This window comes from Geotrypetes seraphini, chromosome 12 (genome assembly GCF_902459505.1).
Source record: "Geotrypetes seraphini chromosome 12, aGeoSer1.1, whole genome shotgun sequence".
Taxonomy (NCBI): Eukaryota; Metazoa; Chordata; class Amphibia; order Gymnophiona; family Dermophiidae; genus Geotrypetes; species Geotrypetes seraphini.
Genome location: NC_047095.1, coordinates 7,324,624 through 7,339,756, shown reverse-complemented (window position 1 = coordinate 7,339,756; position 15,133 = coordinate 7,324,624). Strand labels below are relative to the sequence as shown.

At 37.6% G+C, this 15,133-nt stretch overlaps 1 protein-coding gene across 5 annotated transcripts in view; it reads right to left on the bottom strand.

The window, feature by feature from the left end:
• AKNAD1 (AKNA domain containing 1) overlaps nt 1–15,133 on the bottom strand; it is a 95,771-nt gene that overhangs the window by 42,927 nt on the left and 37,711 nt on the right. For all 5 annotated transcript variants that reach the window (XM_033916414.1, XM_033916416.1, XM_033916418.1 and 2 more), the window contains 2 exons: nt 3,597–3,759; nt 1,895–2,028 (listed from right to left, as the gene is read on the bottom strand). In XM_033916414.1, the coding sequence (XP_033772305.1) occupies nt 1,895–2,028; nt 3,597–3,759 (297 nt within the window). The remainder of the gene's footprint in view (nt 1–1,894; nt 2,029–3,596; nt 3,760–15,133) is intronic.

Here is a 15,133-nt window from a genome sequence, read left to right as displayed (position 1 = left end):
TTGTATTTTTTAGTTGAAAGACGCAGCGGTGGCTCCTCTCACGATCCCCGCCTGAGTCGGATTTCCGACGCAGGTGGGGATCATGAGAGGAGCCAACGCCGCGTCTTTCAACTAAAATATACAATACGGCAAGGAGCAGCAGGGAGCAGGCCAGACCGAAAAACTGAACTGTCTTTCAAATGAACGTCTTTCAAAGCCATGACTACTCCCCCCCCCCTGACGACCCTACCCGACACAACTGAAACACCCGTTGACCCTCCCACCGCTACAAGGCTGACAAACCCGGCAGGAGCAGCAGCATCCCAGCCACACTAAATGCTGCTTCAGGTCTTCTACTGGCCTAATTTCCTCTGCTGCGTCCCTGATGACGTCATCAGGGATGCGGCAGAGGAAATTAGGCCAGTAGAAGACCCGAAGCAGCGTTTACTGTGCCTGGGACGCTGCTGCTCTTGCCGGGTTTGTCATCCCTGTAGCGGTGGGAGGGTCAACGGAGGTTTCAGTTGTGCCGGGTAGGGTCGGCGGGGGGGGGTGGAGGAGTCGGGTGGGGGGAGTCAGGCAGGCATCGGAGGGGGGGAGGTTCAGTGGAAGGGGAATGGGAGGCAGGCAGGCTGGCATCGGAGGAGGGGTGGGGGGGGTCAATGGAAGGCAGACAGGCAGGATGGCATGGGGAGGGTTCCATGAAAACATGCTGCTCAGGGGGATGGGAGACAAGCAAGCAGACAGGCATGGGGGTGGTGTTCAGTGGAAGGGGAATGGGAGGCAGGCAGGCTGGCATCGGAAGGGGGGTGGGGGGGTTCAATGGAAGGCAGACAGCCAGGATGGCATCGGGGGGGGGGGGTTCCATGGAAACATGCTACTCAGGGGGATAGGAGGGAGGCAGGCAGGCAGACTGGCATTGGAGGGGGGGTGGGGGTTCAATGGAAGGCAGGCACGCAGGATGGCATCTGGGGGGGTTCCATGGAAATATGCTGCTCAGGGGGATGGGAGGCAGGCAGGCTGGCACGGGGGGTTTTCAATGGAAGGGGGATGGGAGGCAACGGAGGGGGTGGGGGGTTTTCAATGGAAGGCAGGCTGGCATCGGATGGGGGAAGGAAGGTGGCACTGGGCGCACTAAGGACATAGAAAGGGGCACTATGGACATAGGAAGGGGCACTAAGGACATAGGAAGGAGGCACAGGGACATTCACAGACAGAAAAAATGACAGACAGGCAGCATGCAAGGAGAGAGAGACAAATTAAAAAAATACCCAGACAGACAGACATGAAGGGAAGGGGAGGGCAACAAAGAAGAGGACTCGAGCCGCAAGGAAGAAGCTGGGCCTGCCTGCCTGTGGGGAACGCTATAAGTGAAGGGGGGCCATGGTGCAGGCTAGACCACGGGAATGGAAGGGAGAGGAGCCGAACGGAGCAGCCAGATTGCAGCAGGCCACATCGCGGTAAGAGAAGGGAAGGGGTGGGGAAAATGCTGCAACTGCTGCACAGGGACCTGGAGGGGAAGCCAAATACTGCTGCTGCTGCTGCACAGGGAAGTCGGGGGGGGGGAGGGGGGAAATGCTGTTACTGCTCCACAGGGAAGTGGGATGGAAATGCTGCTGCACAGGGAAATGGAGGCAAAGAATGACTGACAGACAGCAGGAGGGAGGGAGACAGACAGAAAGGAAGAAAGACACAGGGGCAGGGAGAGGGACAGAAAGACAGTCAGAAAAAGGGAGCCAAGGAGAGAGAGAGAGAGACAGCGGGAGAGAGAGAGAGACAGAAAGAAAGAAAGACAGACAGACATATATTCTAGCACCCGTTAATGTAACGGGCTTAAAGACTAGTTATTATATATTTTTCTCTTTTTTTAAACCACTTTAGCTCATTCTGTCTCCTTTTTGCTTTTCATAAGACTTACAGATGAGAAAGCAGGTCACAGCTGTCACCTTGTAAAGAATGTTCCTTGCAGTGATCCAGCGCCATCTCATTCTGAAGGCCATTACTCATGTTTTCATTTTCTTTAAGGGGAGTCACTTCAGGCTCAATTATACCCTGTTCAGAAATCAAAAACCCTGGATTTTAACAAAACAATCAATATATACATTTACTTTTCATGCATACAGATAAAATCTAAGTTTACATAATATCTGGTATGATTTGTATTGCCTCTTTTAAATAAGACAATTTTGGATGTTGTTTTATAAAGCATTTTCTGCTTGTAAAGCATGTTTTACATCCAGAAAATGGCTATTATAAAATTGTATGGGGTTATGAACAGAAACATACTACCAATTTTTACAGAATATAATAGTGACATGCACTTTAAGCAGGTAAATGTATAACCACTTTAGGATATCTTAATGATTTTTATACATAGATGTGACAGAATTTGTAAATGAACTAGAACCAGTTTGGAACCAGTCAAGATGGCTTCTAACCTAAGTTAACAGTTTTTCTAGATCTTAACTTGTTACAATGCTATGAGTAATAATTTTTTTTTTGGGGGGGGGGGCAAAAACCTTTGCAATTTACATAAATTGTGAAGCAATATGTTTGAATTCATACAATAAATTGCTATCTGGAATTAAAGTAAAATTTTGGATTTAAAATAAATTGAGTGGAGTTTTTCTACTGATGGAACAATTTAAGCCCTTTGAAAAGATTGGGGCACTCGATATCGATGCTCCCCAATGTCTGCTGCAGCTCTGGGAATCATTATAAATGATGTCTTTGATGCCAATGTCAATGGGACAGACTTCTTGTTTACAAAATTATGCTTGCTCTGTTTCTCTAATACTTGACATCTGCAGGAGAAGGATTATGGTGGTGTCCCAAACACTTTAGGCAACAGTTGTGCATATCTGTAAGGGATATGGTGCTGGAGCACTTTGTAAAACCACTGGGAGTTTCAAGAGACAAGTCAGGAAAAAACAGTCAAGGTGAAATCAAATGACTCAATTTTGACAATATACCCGACTGGGATGCTCAGGGCCTAGTGTATTTCAGCCCAAGGAACTGGCCCCTCATGGACACTTAGTCAAGATAAACCATTTTTGGTAGGAAAAAAAATATTGCTGTTGAAGAAAGATAGAAACTGAGGGGAGATGCCAACAGACATGACATAAGAACATAAGAATTGCCACTGCTGGGTCAGACCAGTGGTCCATCTTGCCCAGCAGTCCGCTCACGCGGCGGCCCTTAGATCAAAGACCAGTGCTCCAAATGAGTCCAGCACCACGTAAAAAAAGAGACTAACTTAGTCCTACACAACAACAGCAGGTGGGAAAATACACATATGTGTGGTGCACTGCCCTCAAAGGCTTCCAGAAGTTGATGGAGAACAATTCCCTTAAAGGGTTCCATTGGATGGCATCACCCATCAGCATGGTGATTTCATCCTGTTTGTCCTCAAAGAAGAACTTTAATAAAGATAAATCCCCAAATAATCAGAAGGAAGCAGTCAATTTTTTTCTAAAACCTAACCGTCGCCAGCTAGATTAGCTCCCAACATTCACACTATGCATGTTTTGACCCGTCTTAATTCCTACTTTGAGACCCTGTGCAAAAATCTGTCTTCACAGATATTACATTTTGAAACATTGTAAAGTTGGCCTTATTACCTTGTGAAGCAGTGTGTGAGATGTGGACCCAGGCTTGGACTGACTGAACACTGCAGACATGGCCAAGGATGTGGATAAAGATGGACGGTAGATATTGTCATCCATTTTCTCTTTAATGTCCTCAAGCAGCATTCCTAACCTAAAGATCTCACCTTCTACCTTCCTGAAGAGGAATCCAAACATAAAAGAGTTACATAATCACCCTTTAAAAATCTGTAAGCTTTGCATTATAAGAAATGAAATTTAAAAGGCTGACTCAAGAAGCTGCATTAGTATTGAAATATGAAAAACCTGTGATAATCCTATGGAAAGATTGTGTTCTTATCTCTATAATTGTCCTTCTAGTAGATGGACACATAATTCCTGAATCTTTGGGAATTTTCCCATGAGAATTCTTTTTTTTTAAAATTCTTTATTCATTTTAAAACTTTCATCAAGTGTACAAAAATTGCAACACAATAACATAGATTTAACCACTTGTACATCTTATCATTATAACTTATAGTTGTAAATATAACCCTCCCTCTCCCATCCTGAAATCCCTTTAGTAATTTTTTAAATATTTTATTTATAAATTTTTCATTCTTACAATAATTTAATTGTACATAAAGCTTAAATTAATACATGAAAAATTATGATTCTAAATAATTCATCTTATCATATAAAATATAACCCTCCCCTTTTTTCATTTCTTATTTCCACATAATATACATTCCCCTCCCCACGCTAATATAGAACATAAGAACATAAGCAGTGCCTCTGCCGGGTCAGACCACAGGTCCATCCTGCCCAGCAGTCCGCTCCCGCGGTGGCCAAAAACAGGTCAAGGCCTGTCTGAATCATCAGAAGGGCTCCCCTGTCACCTTGGTTTCCCATTTAAGTTCTGCCCTCCTATCGAAGTCCTAGCCCTCCGGTCTTGCACATGCACGACCAGGTTGGTTTACTCAGTACCCCACGATCCCTCTATCCCTCAGGAATCCATCCAATCCCTGCTTGAATCCCTGTACCGTACTCTGCCTGATCATTGGAATAGCGGGTCAATGGTTCCCAAATTTTCTTAGTAATTTTTATTTTTCATATAATAGAAACCCTCCCCCCACCCCACCCTTATCTTACATATTAAATATAGAAATATTAGAAAAATGGCATCAATCATGACAAAAGGACGTTAATGGTTCCCAAATTTTAATGAAGTTTTTATAATTTCCATTTTGCACCCATGAGAATTCTTGTAGAGAGTCTTATTAGCACTGCGGTCTAACCGAGATAAAGAGCAAAAGGTGACGTGTGTGCTATCTCACTCCCCTCAGGCTCAGTTGATTCATAAAGTTATTCATCATAATTGGGCCATTCTTTGCTTACTTCCAGGTTTACGTGATCTGCCTTGGTTTGTGTTCACTCGTGGACGCAATTTAGCAGAGGTTTTATCCACTTATAGATGAAGTGCTCCTGCCAGGGACATATGGTTGGTCAGTTTAAATGCAATGGATGTGTCTATTGCGATTATATGTTGGTTTGTGATCGGGTAGTTGTTCCCTCTACTGGGTGGGAATTTTGGTTAAAATCATATGTAGATTGCAATACGTCTCAAGTGGTTTATGGGATTAAATGTCTGTGTGGGCAGTGGTATATTGGCCATACTAAAAGAAAAATTAAACTACGAATTGCTCAACATTTGAGCAATTTAAGGTTGTTAAAACAGGAGACCCCATTAGTTACCCATTGGCAGGCAGCAGAACATAGAGTGGAGGATTTGAGATTTGTAGTGCTGTTTCAGGTTCATCTTCAAGTTTCAAGTTTATTAAAAAAATTTTTATACCGCTTATTCAAATTTCTAGGCGGTGTACAACAATAATAAAAAGGAATATCTTTAAAGGAACAAAACAATTACAGTTAAAATATTATACAAAACCCCAGTGGGGGTAATATATCGGAGGTTATACTTCAGAAAAAACAGCGGTTTATTTATCAATGGGGAACTACTGAGCCAATGGGGTTGAATAAAGAGGTAGAGTGGCACTCTCTGTGAGATTGCTCATTGGACTAATCAGGAATTGGTGGGAGGGATTAGTGAGTATAAGGGCGGGTTAGGTTTTCCTACCTCAGTTTGATTTATTCCTTCCAGAGGGGAGAAGTGGTTATTGAACCTGCGCTGCAGTTGCCATACGATGAACAAATAGGATTACAGGTAGTTGTAACAATGATATATATTTTTTGAAAAGTATGTGAGGATATTTAATGCATACGTTATGTTTAGTATGGTAGTGAAATGTTTATTTTGCAGATGTAATTATAGTGAAAACCTGAAACGGCTTCAGCTCCTGAGGACGCCTGTGTGGCAAAACGCAAGATTGTGTTGGGCTGGCTGAGGAACAGTCATCAAGAGTGAACATATGTGGCAAGAACTTATCAAGGTATCAGATGTTTAGTCCATGAAGCACAAGTTTGGAAAATTGCTTATGGCTTTTCATATGTTAAATTTAACAAAAGCCATGAAAGATCTGGCTTTCTCTGTCTCTTTGGACGCGGAGAAAGCCTTTGATCGGATTGAATGGACTTTTATGTATCAAGCATTAGATTGGTTTGGTATAGGTTCGGAATTTATACAAATGATTTATACATTGTATAGCTCCCCTGCTGCAAGATTATATATTAATAATAATTTATCAGAGTGTTTTAATTTGCGGAGGGGGGTTAGACAAGGCTGTCCATTATCTCCTTTGCTTTTTGATATTGTATTAGAATCCTTGTTATTAGCCATTCAACAAGCAAAGGGGATACAGGGTATTCCCTGTACAGATTGGGAATATAAAGTTTCTGCATATGCAGATGATATACTGCTTTATTTGAGAAATCCAGAAACTACCATTCCATGCTTGCTAGAGTTGATAGAGAAATTTGGAAAATTTTCAGGGTATAAGATAAATTGGAGTGAGTCAGAAATTCTTCCACTTAATGTGCATTGTACTAATTCATTCTCATTTGTATGGAAGGAAGATGGTTTAAAGTATTTAGGTATTAGAATAAAAAATACACTAGAAGACACAATGAAAGAGAATTAAAATTTTTTATTAAAAAAGTAACAGAAATGTGTGAGCAATAGAATCCTTTACATCTTTCTTGGTGGGGGGGCGTGGCTTGGACGCGAACTCGGATGGTTGGATAAACGAGTAGCTCCTCATATACAAGCATATATACAAGAAATACTACCAAATATTTTAAAGAAATTAAGATATATATTGAAACATGACTTCAACTAAACAAAATAAAGCTGATTTGGGAGCCGGAATATCGGGAAGCAATAAGAGGTCGAAACCAGAGCCAGGTACACCCTCTAAAACCCCGTTACCAACAGAAAAAAATCTGGACGTTATGGAAGAACTAAGACAAATAAAAGAAATTGTCTTAGATAGTAACAAAAAACTACAAAAAGCAATGGAAGATGCTGCAATCCTTACTAAAAGAGTGGACATCACAGAAAATAGAATTTCAACATTGGAAGATATTACAGAACAATTAAATATAGATATGAACCACAGCAAAATCATATGGAAAGAAATAACAGAGATAAAAAAAAATCTTGAAGACAGTCGGAATCGTGAAAGACGGAATAATTTAAGAATAATCGGATTACCTGAAGGTGTGGAAAAAAATGATCCGATTGCATTTCTTGAAAAATTTCTACCTAAAATACTACCACTGAAATTTAAAACGGAACTAGAAATTGAAAGAGCTCATAGGATTCCAACACAAAGAAATAACACTCAAACAGGTCCAAGAACTTTAATTTTCAAACTTTTAAGACACCAACAAGCAATTGAAATATGTCAAATAGCCAAGGAAATCAAAAATCTCAAATGCCAAGACTCAAAAATATACATTGTCCCGGACTTCGCAAAAGAAACAGCAACAAGAAGAAAACAATTCTTAGACATGAGACCACAACTAAGATCTCTAGGAGCTAGATTTGGGCTCCTTTACCCGGCGATTATGAAGGTTACTATTGCTAACAAAACGCAAAACTTTACGGATCCAAAAAAACTACAGGAATTTATGAATCAACTTGAGCAACCAATGACAATCTAAAGAACATTTAATGGGTTCATACTAATGACTAATGACCAATTTGTGAAAACTTTGACTTATATGATAATATATTTCATATGATTTTCAATATAAGAACTTTTTGAAAACATCGGTTAAAGATTTAGATCTTTCAAAGCAACGGAAAGAGAACACACAAGGATCGAATTAAAGATTTAAACAACTTGCAACATTCTCCATGGATAACAAGAAAACTGAAGAAACACAAAAAAAATTCTAGAATTCTAAACAGAACAAATAGAATAAACTTACAGGCAGGAACGAAAATGAACTGAAACCCGTCTCCGAACTCAAATGATGACGAAGAAAGTTTTTTCAAACAAACTTAAAGACGTACTGATTGGTTGAAAAATATTGAAGGCGGAGTAATGGTGAGAAGGAGAATCATCCTTCAATCACAGAGAAGATTATAAAAAAGACGAAGTGATTGGTTTGTTAGATTTCCTATTGAAGGCGGTACTTCCGGTTTAATTTTGCGTTTCAGATACATTACAATGCGTTTCAAATACGATATATATGAAAAGAATTTATCTGAGACACAAAATTTGCCTGAAAAGTTTTTAAATATATTTATCTCAAATTTCATGTTTCTTCTTTATAGATAATCGTTCTTTTCTTTATTAAGTTGAATCTTAGTACCCACAATTTGTTCAACCTGGCAATCCTCTACGGGAGATATGATGAGAGTTTTTGGCACAGGACTCCACTCTCGTCTGCACAGGCCTCAGGTACTTTAAAATCATAGGTGTTTGGAGAGTGTGCTGTTGAGACAGAGCTTACAACAATGGGGCAGTGACGGGATGAGGAAATTTAGTTCCTGAGGGAAAGGGACAAATTCGTCTCCGTGTCATTCTCTAATCTGAATCAGGGTCTAGGCACATGAATAGAATACTGATGGGATTATTAGCTTCTCTTATTTGGCATTTTGGCACGGGGATGGCGATTCTCTCGTGAATCATAGGAAAATAGTGAGCATAAGAGATGAGAGAATACCTGTGCTGGAGACTCTTGTTACAGTTCCGCGGAAAGAGGCTAAGTTCGAATGCTCTTAACATGATAAATTTATTATACCCAGGTATGAAAGCTTTTTAAAGTAAAAATAATTTACCACCTTGAAAAGATTCAAAAAAAAAAAAAAAAAAAAAAAAAAGAATTGTAACTGAAGGGTTTTTTATATATATATATATATATATATATATATTCCATGTTCTCAGATATAAGTAATGTAATATAGTCATTCTTATGGATTTAAAGACATACAAATATAGAAAATAATCTTTCAATATATAAGAATGACAAAAATTTTTTTTTACTTATTCTTATAATTAATAATACAATAAGAGAAAATATACAGATATAGAGAAAAGATGGTAGTACTTTAGATAAATTATTAATAGCTTGAGGGAGTTATCTAAATCTAACCTCAACCTGCGTATCCAAGTTTTCGTAATTAATAAGGGGGGGAAGGGAGGGATAAGAGGGATGGGAGGGAATAAAAGGGAGATATATAAGGTAATTATGGGTGTAAAGGAAAGAAGAGATATGAAATACTTAAAATATTGGGAAAATATACATAATTTAATACCTGAAAAATTAAAAAGATAAATGGATATTAAAATTATGTCCTTAAATGTTAACGGTCTAAATCATATGATAAAAAGGAAAAAAGCACTATCATTTTTAAAAAGGCAAGATGCAGATATATGCCTTATACAAGAGACCCACCTCTCACATATAGAATCTAATAAGCTAGAAGGAGGCTGGGTCAAACATTGTTTTTTCTCACCAGCTATAGGGAAAAAAGCGGGTGTTGCTATTTTAATTAATAAAAAATGCTCTGCTTCATTTAAACTAAAAGCTTCAGATATTCATGGAAGATGGATAATGGTGGAAATGAATATGGGAAATACTACCATGACGTTAATTAATATATACGCCCCTAATTCGAACCAAAATGAATTCTTTAAAACTCTTCAACAACTGATCATACCACTGGCTACTTCAAATCTTATAGTAGCAGGGGACTTCAATGCTGTAATGGATCCTTTATTAGATAAAAACCCAAGTAGAGTTATGAAATCTATGGGACTAGATAATTTGATTCAATCTTGCGATTTAACAGATATATGGAGAATACTTCATTTTGATGGTCGGGAATTTTCTTTCTGTTCTCATGTTCATAATTCCTTTTCAAGAATAGATTATATCTTTACTTCAAATCATCTTGCACATCAAGTGACACAAGCAGCCATTGATCCAATTATTCTATCTGATCATGGTGGAGTGTGGATCAAAATTAAAACTACAGATCAAAATAATAACAGACCAATTTGGAAACTAGATAATACACTGTTGGTTGACCAAAACTTTTGTGAAAATCTTCTAACAAAAATGAAAGAATTTTTTCAAATAAATGATAAAGATGATATTAACAGAGAAACTTTATGGGATGCTTTTAAGGCATCAATTAGAGGACAAATAATTTCTTATTCGGCTTTTCTAAAAAAACAAATTAAAAAACAATTTTTAATCTTAGAAAAAGAGATTAAAAATTTAGAATCAAAACTTATAGAAAAATGGGAATATTCTATTCAACAAGAATTATTAAAATTAAAAGGTAAATATAATGAGATCTCATCTAAGATGATTAGGAAAGATTTATTTTCTCAACAAACGTTGTATTATGGTAATTCAAATAAATCAGGAAGAATATTGGCAAACTATCTTAAAGCGAAAAAAAGAAAAACAAAATTAATAGCAATAAAAGATGAAAATGGAAATACATATACACAAATTGAACCTATTTTAAAACAATTCCTAAAATTTTATAAATCTCTTTATTCTTCCGAAAATTATTTAAATAAAGAAAAAGATGGTTCTGAATTTTTAAAAATGTTAGAGGGTCCAAAAATTCCTGAACATATAAAACGAAGTTTAGAAGAACCAATATCACTAAAAGAATTAGGAACAGCTTTGAAGTCCCTTAGAGTTGGATCCGCTCCAGGTGGTGATGGATATACAGTGGAATTTTATAAAACATTTCAAAATTTTTTATTACCCTATTTATTAAATCTTTATCAATATCAACTCAATAAAGGTTGTATTAAAGGCACTATAGCAGAATCTTTAACTATTGTTTTGCCAAAGTCCAATAAAGATCCCACTTTGGTCTCAAACTATAGACCAATATCTTTAATAAATGTAGATGGAAAATTATTAGCAAAAATACTTGCGCTAAGATTAGCTAAAGCTCTCCCCCATATAATAGGTATGCATCAAACAGGATTCGTTGTTCAAAGACATTCGTCTCACAATACCAGATTAACATTCCATATGTTATATTTAACAAAGAAAATGAATGAACCTACTTTTGCAATTTCATTAGACGCAGAAAAGGCCTTTGATAGAGTAGAATGGCCTTTTATGTATCAGGCAATGGAATGGTTTGGTATAGGTCCTGGATTTATACAAATGATACAAACAATGTATAGCTCCCCTTCTGCTAGATTATATATTAATAATACGTTTTCAGAAAAATTTAATCTACAGAGAGGAGTTAGACAAGGATGTCCCTTGTCCCCTTTGCTGTTTGATATTGTTTTAGAACCCTTAATATTAGCCATCCAACAAGCTAAGGAGATACAGGGTATACCTCATTCAGATAAAGAATATAAGATATCTGCTTATGCAGATGATTTATTACTATATCTGAAGAATCCAGAATCCACCATTCCACATCTACTTGAATTGATTGAGAAATTTGGAAATTTTTCAGGATATAAAATTAATTGGAATAAATCAGAGATTCTTCCACTAAATATACACTGTACAAAAGGTTTATTTGATACATTCCCTTTTGTTTGGAAGGAAGAATATATTAAATACCTTGGAATTTTGATAACAAAAACAGTAGATGAAACAATGAAAATTAATGAAAAATGTTTATTACAAAAAGTAATAGAAATGTGTGAGCAATGGAATCCTTTGCATTTATCTTGGTGGGGAAGAGTACAAACTGTAAAAATGATGATTTTACCTATAGTATGTTACCAAATGGGGATGATACCAGTTTTCTTTCAAGATTCGTTTTATACAAAAATAAATAGGATTTTGACAAAATTTATATGGCTTAATAAAAAACCAAGAATTGCTCTAGTGTCATTACAAAAACCAATTAAGGAGGGAGGGGTAAATTTTCCCAACTTTTATAGGTATCATCAAGCCTATATCTTACGTCATGGTATGTATTGGATCCTCCCAGAACCCACAGATAATATTCCAGACTGGTTTTGGCTGGAATGGAGGCTTATGTTTCCATTACGTCTTAATCATGTAATTAGTATCAAAATGCCAAGGTTATACAAAGATCATAAAATATTTATGGATACCTTGAAAACTTTAAAATACATAAGTAATCTTACTCAAATTCCAATTAGTAAATCAACCAATCAAACTATATGGCTAAACCCCAAGATCAAAATTGGCGGTTTTAAAGTCATCTGGAAACATTGGATGATAGCAGGCATTCGTACTTTGGATGATGTAATTAAAAATGATAAATTGCTGGAGTTTTCACAATTGCAACAGAAATTTGGTCTCAATAAAACACAATATTTTAAATGGTTGCAATTGAAGCAATCTATTCAGAAAGGGTTCCCTGAATGGAAAGACCTCGCTAAATATCACAGTTTGGAATTCTTATGTTTCCAGATGGACTCAATAGGTCATAAAGCCGCACAGTGGTATAAATTAATATCCGGATATATAAATAAAAAACCAAAAAATGGTCTTAGAGACATTTGGAGCATTGAGATAAAACACCAAATTAGTGCATCTCAATGGCCACGACTTTGGTCTTGGAGGCTAAAATGTACGGTGTCAGCATCTATGAGACAAACTTGGTTTTTTCTTCTTCATAGAGCTTTTTGGACCCCTGTTCGTTTACAAAAAATAGATAGTTCAAGATCTAATAGATGCTGGCATTGTCATATTGAAATTGGGACATTAGACCATCTTTTATTCTTTTGTCCATTTATCCTATCATTCTGGAAATCAATTTGGCCCCAAATTAACAGAATGTTAGAAAATCCGGTAGCCTTGACATATGATACTATATTATTTGGAACAACCATGAGAGCAAAAAGCCAAATTTCATCTAGTAATAACAAACTTTTATTTATTTTAACTGGAATTGCAATACAACAAATTACATCCAATTGGAAACAACATGATAGATTGAATTATATGTTCTGGTGGAATTCGGTATGCCACATATACAAAATGGAACTCGCTATTGCAACACACAAAGGATACATGAATAAATTTCAAAAAATATGGGGACCATTAACAGATTTCTGTAAAGAAGGATAATTTTTCCTATAAATAAAACTTGGAAATATCTGAAGACCGTTAACATGATTTCTCTAATGAAAAATCAACTTTTCCCATGATAAGATAATTGTAAAGAGGGGAACGGGGTGGGCTTTTCAATTTTGATTATTACATACTAAATTAATATTTAAAGAATGTACAATAAAATTGATTTATGTATTATTGGTTGGGAAGGAGGGAGGGACAGGGGATTATTATATTAATGTTAAAATTGATATTAATATATGAGTTAGTCAAGTGTGTATTCAAGTTTCTATTGAGTTTATTTGCAACACTTGTTGTAACACAAAAAAATGAATAAAGATTTACAACATCTTTCTTGGTGGGGGAGAGTCCAAACTATTAAAATGATGGTATTACCTGTGGTTTGTTATCAAATGAGTATGATACAGTGGTGCCTCGCATAACGGACGCCTCGCACAGCGAACGCTGCGCACAACGAACTTCTTGTCTTGATTCGTACAACGGACTTCGTTTCGCACAACGAAGTCGCCCGAGGGGCCCGGGGGGGGCGGAACTACTCTCGCCGCTTCCTAATGTGAGCCGGGAACAGCAGCACCCTCCTGTCTGAATGCAGTGTTCCATCATCTCCCTCCACCTCACCTTAGATGCCGAGTTTTCCGGCTTTCTTTTTCGGCCAGCCACACACTTTCAAAGAGCAGCACATGCGCAGATGCTCTGTTGTTCAATCTTCTCCTCTGACACAACCGGAAACAGGAAGTTGCAGGAGAGGAGAACATTGATCAACTCCAGCAGCTGCGCGTGCACAGCTTTTTGAAAGCGTGCGGCTGGGTGAAAAAGAAAGCTGGCAAACTCTGCATATAAGGTGAGGTGGAGGGAGGGAAATGGCGGAACGCTGCGATCGGGCGGGTAGGGCTGCAGAACGAATTATTTTGTTTTACATGTATTCTTATGGGAAAACAGGGCTGCAGAACGAATTATTTTGTTTTACATGTATTCTTATGGGAAAACGCGTTTCACACAACGAACTTTTCGCATAACAAACTTGCTCCTGGAACGAATTAAGTTCGTTGTGTGAGGCACCACTGTACCAGTTTTTTTTCAAGGGGCCTTTTATAAAAAGCTAAATGGTATTCTTACAAAATTTGTTTGGCTGGGTAAAATGCCTAGAATTGCCTTAGTATCTTTACAAAAACCAATTGCAGAGGGTGGGGTAAATTTTCCAAACTTTTATAGGTATCATCAAGCCTATATTTTACGCCAGGGTATGTATTGGGTCCTCCCAGAGCTCATGGAAAATACCCCGGATTGGTTGTATTTGGAATGGCGACTCTTGTTTCCTCTAAATTTATCTCATGTTCTCAGTATCAAGATGCCTAGAAAATATAAAGAGAACAGAATATTGATGGATACATGGAAATCATTATGATATGTTAGTAATTTAACACCTAATCCAATAAATAAATCAACAAATCAATCTATATGGATAAACAAGATTCGCGCCTTCGTAAAAGGAGCCCTAAATAATTATCGGTTTGTGAACATGTGTAGTGTTAAAACAGTGAAAAAGGGAAGATTTTCTTTTTATAACGTCCGCTATTTGTATTGATTAATAAATATTCATGAGGCAGATTTGCATATAATAGAGGTGACAGGCATGCAAATCTGCCTCATGCATGTTCATTAGGGATAGCTTGAAAACTCGACTGATTGGGGGGGTCCCTCAGGACAGGTTTAAGAATCACTGATCTAGAACAGTGGTATTCAACCCCATCCTCAGGGATCACCTGACCAGTCAGATGTTCAGGATATCCACAAAACCTATGATATCCACCATATCATAGGTTTTGCTGAATTCCAAATAGCCCACATTTAGTGCATGTCCTTAACCCAGTTTTCTGATCACCCAGTCAAAGAAACAAAAATATCAGATTTGTTTGACATGATTTTCCTTCGGTAGAACCATGTTGCATTGGATCTGGATTTCAGAAATTTTACTATCCTTTCCTTCAGCAGTATCTACATTATTTTTCCAACCAGCTAAGTGAGGCTTACCGACCTGTAGTTTCCTACTTCTCCCA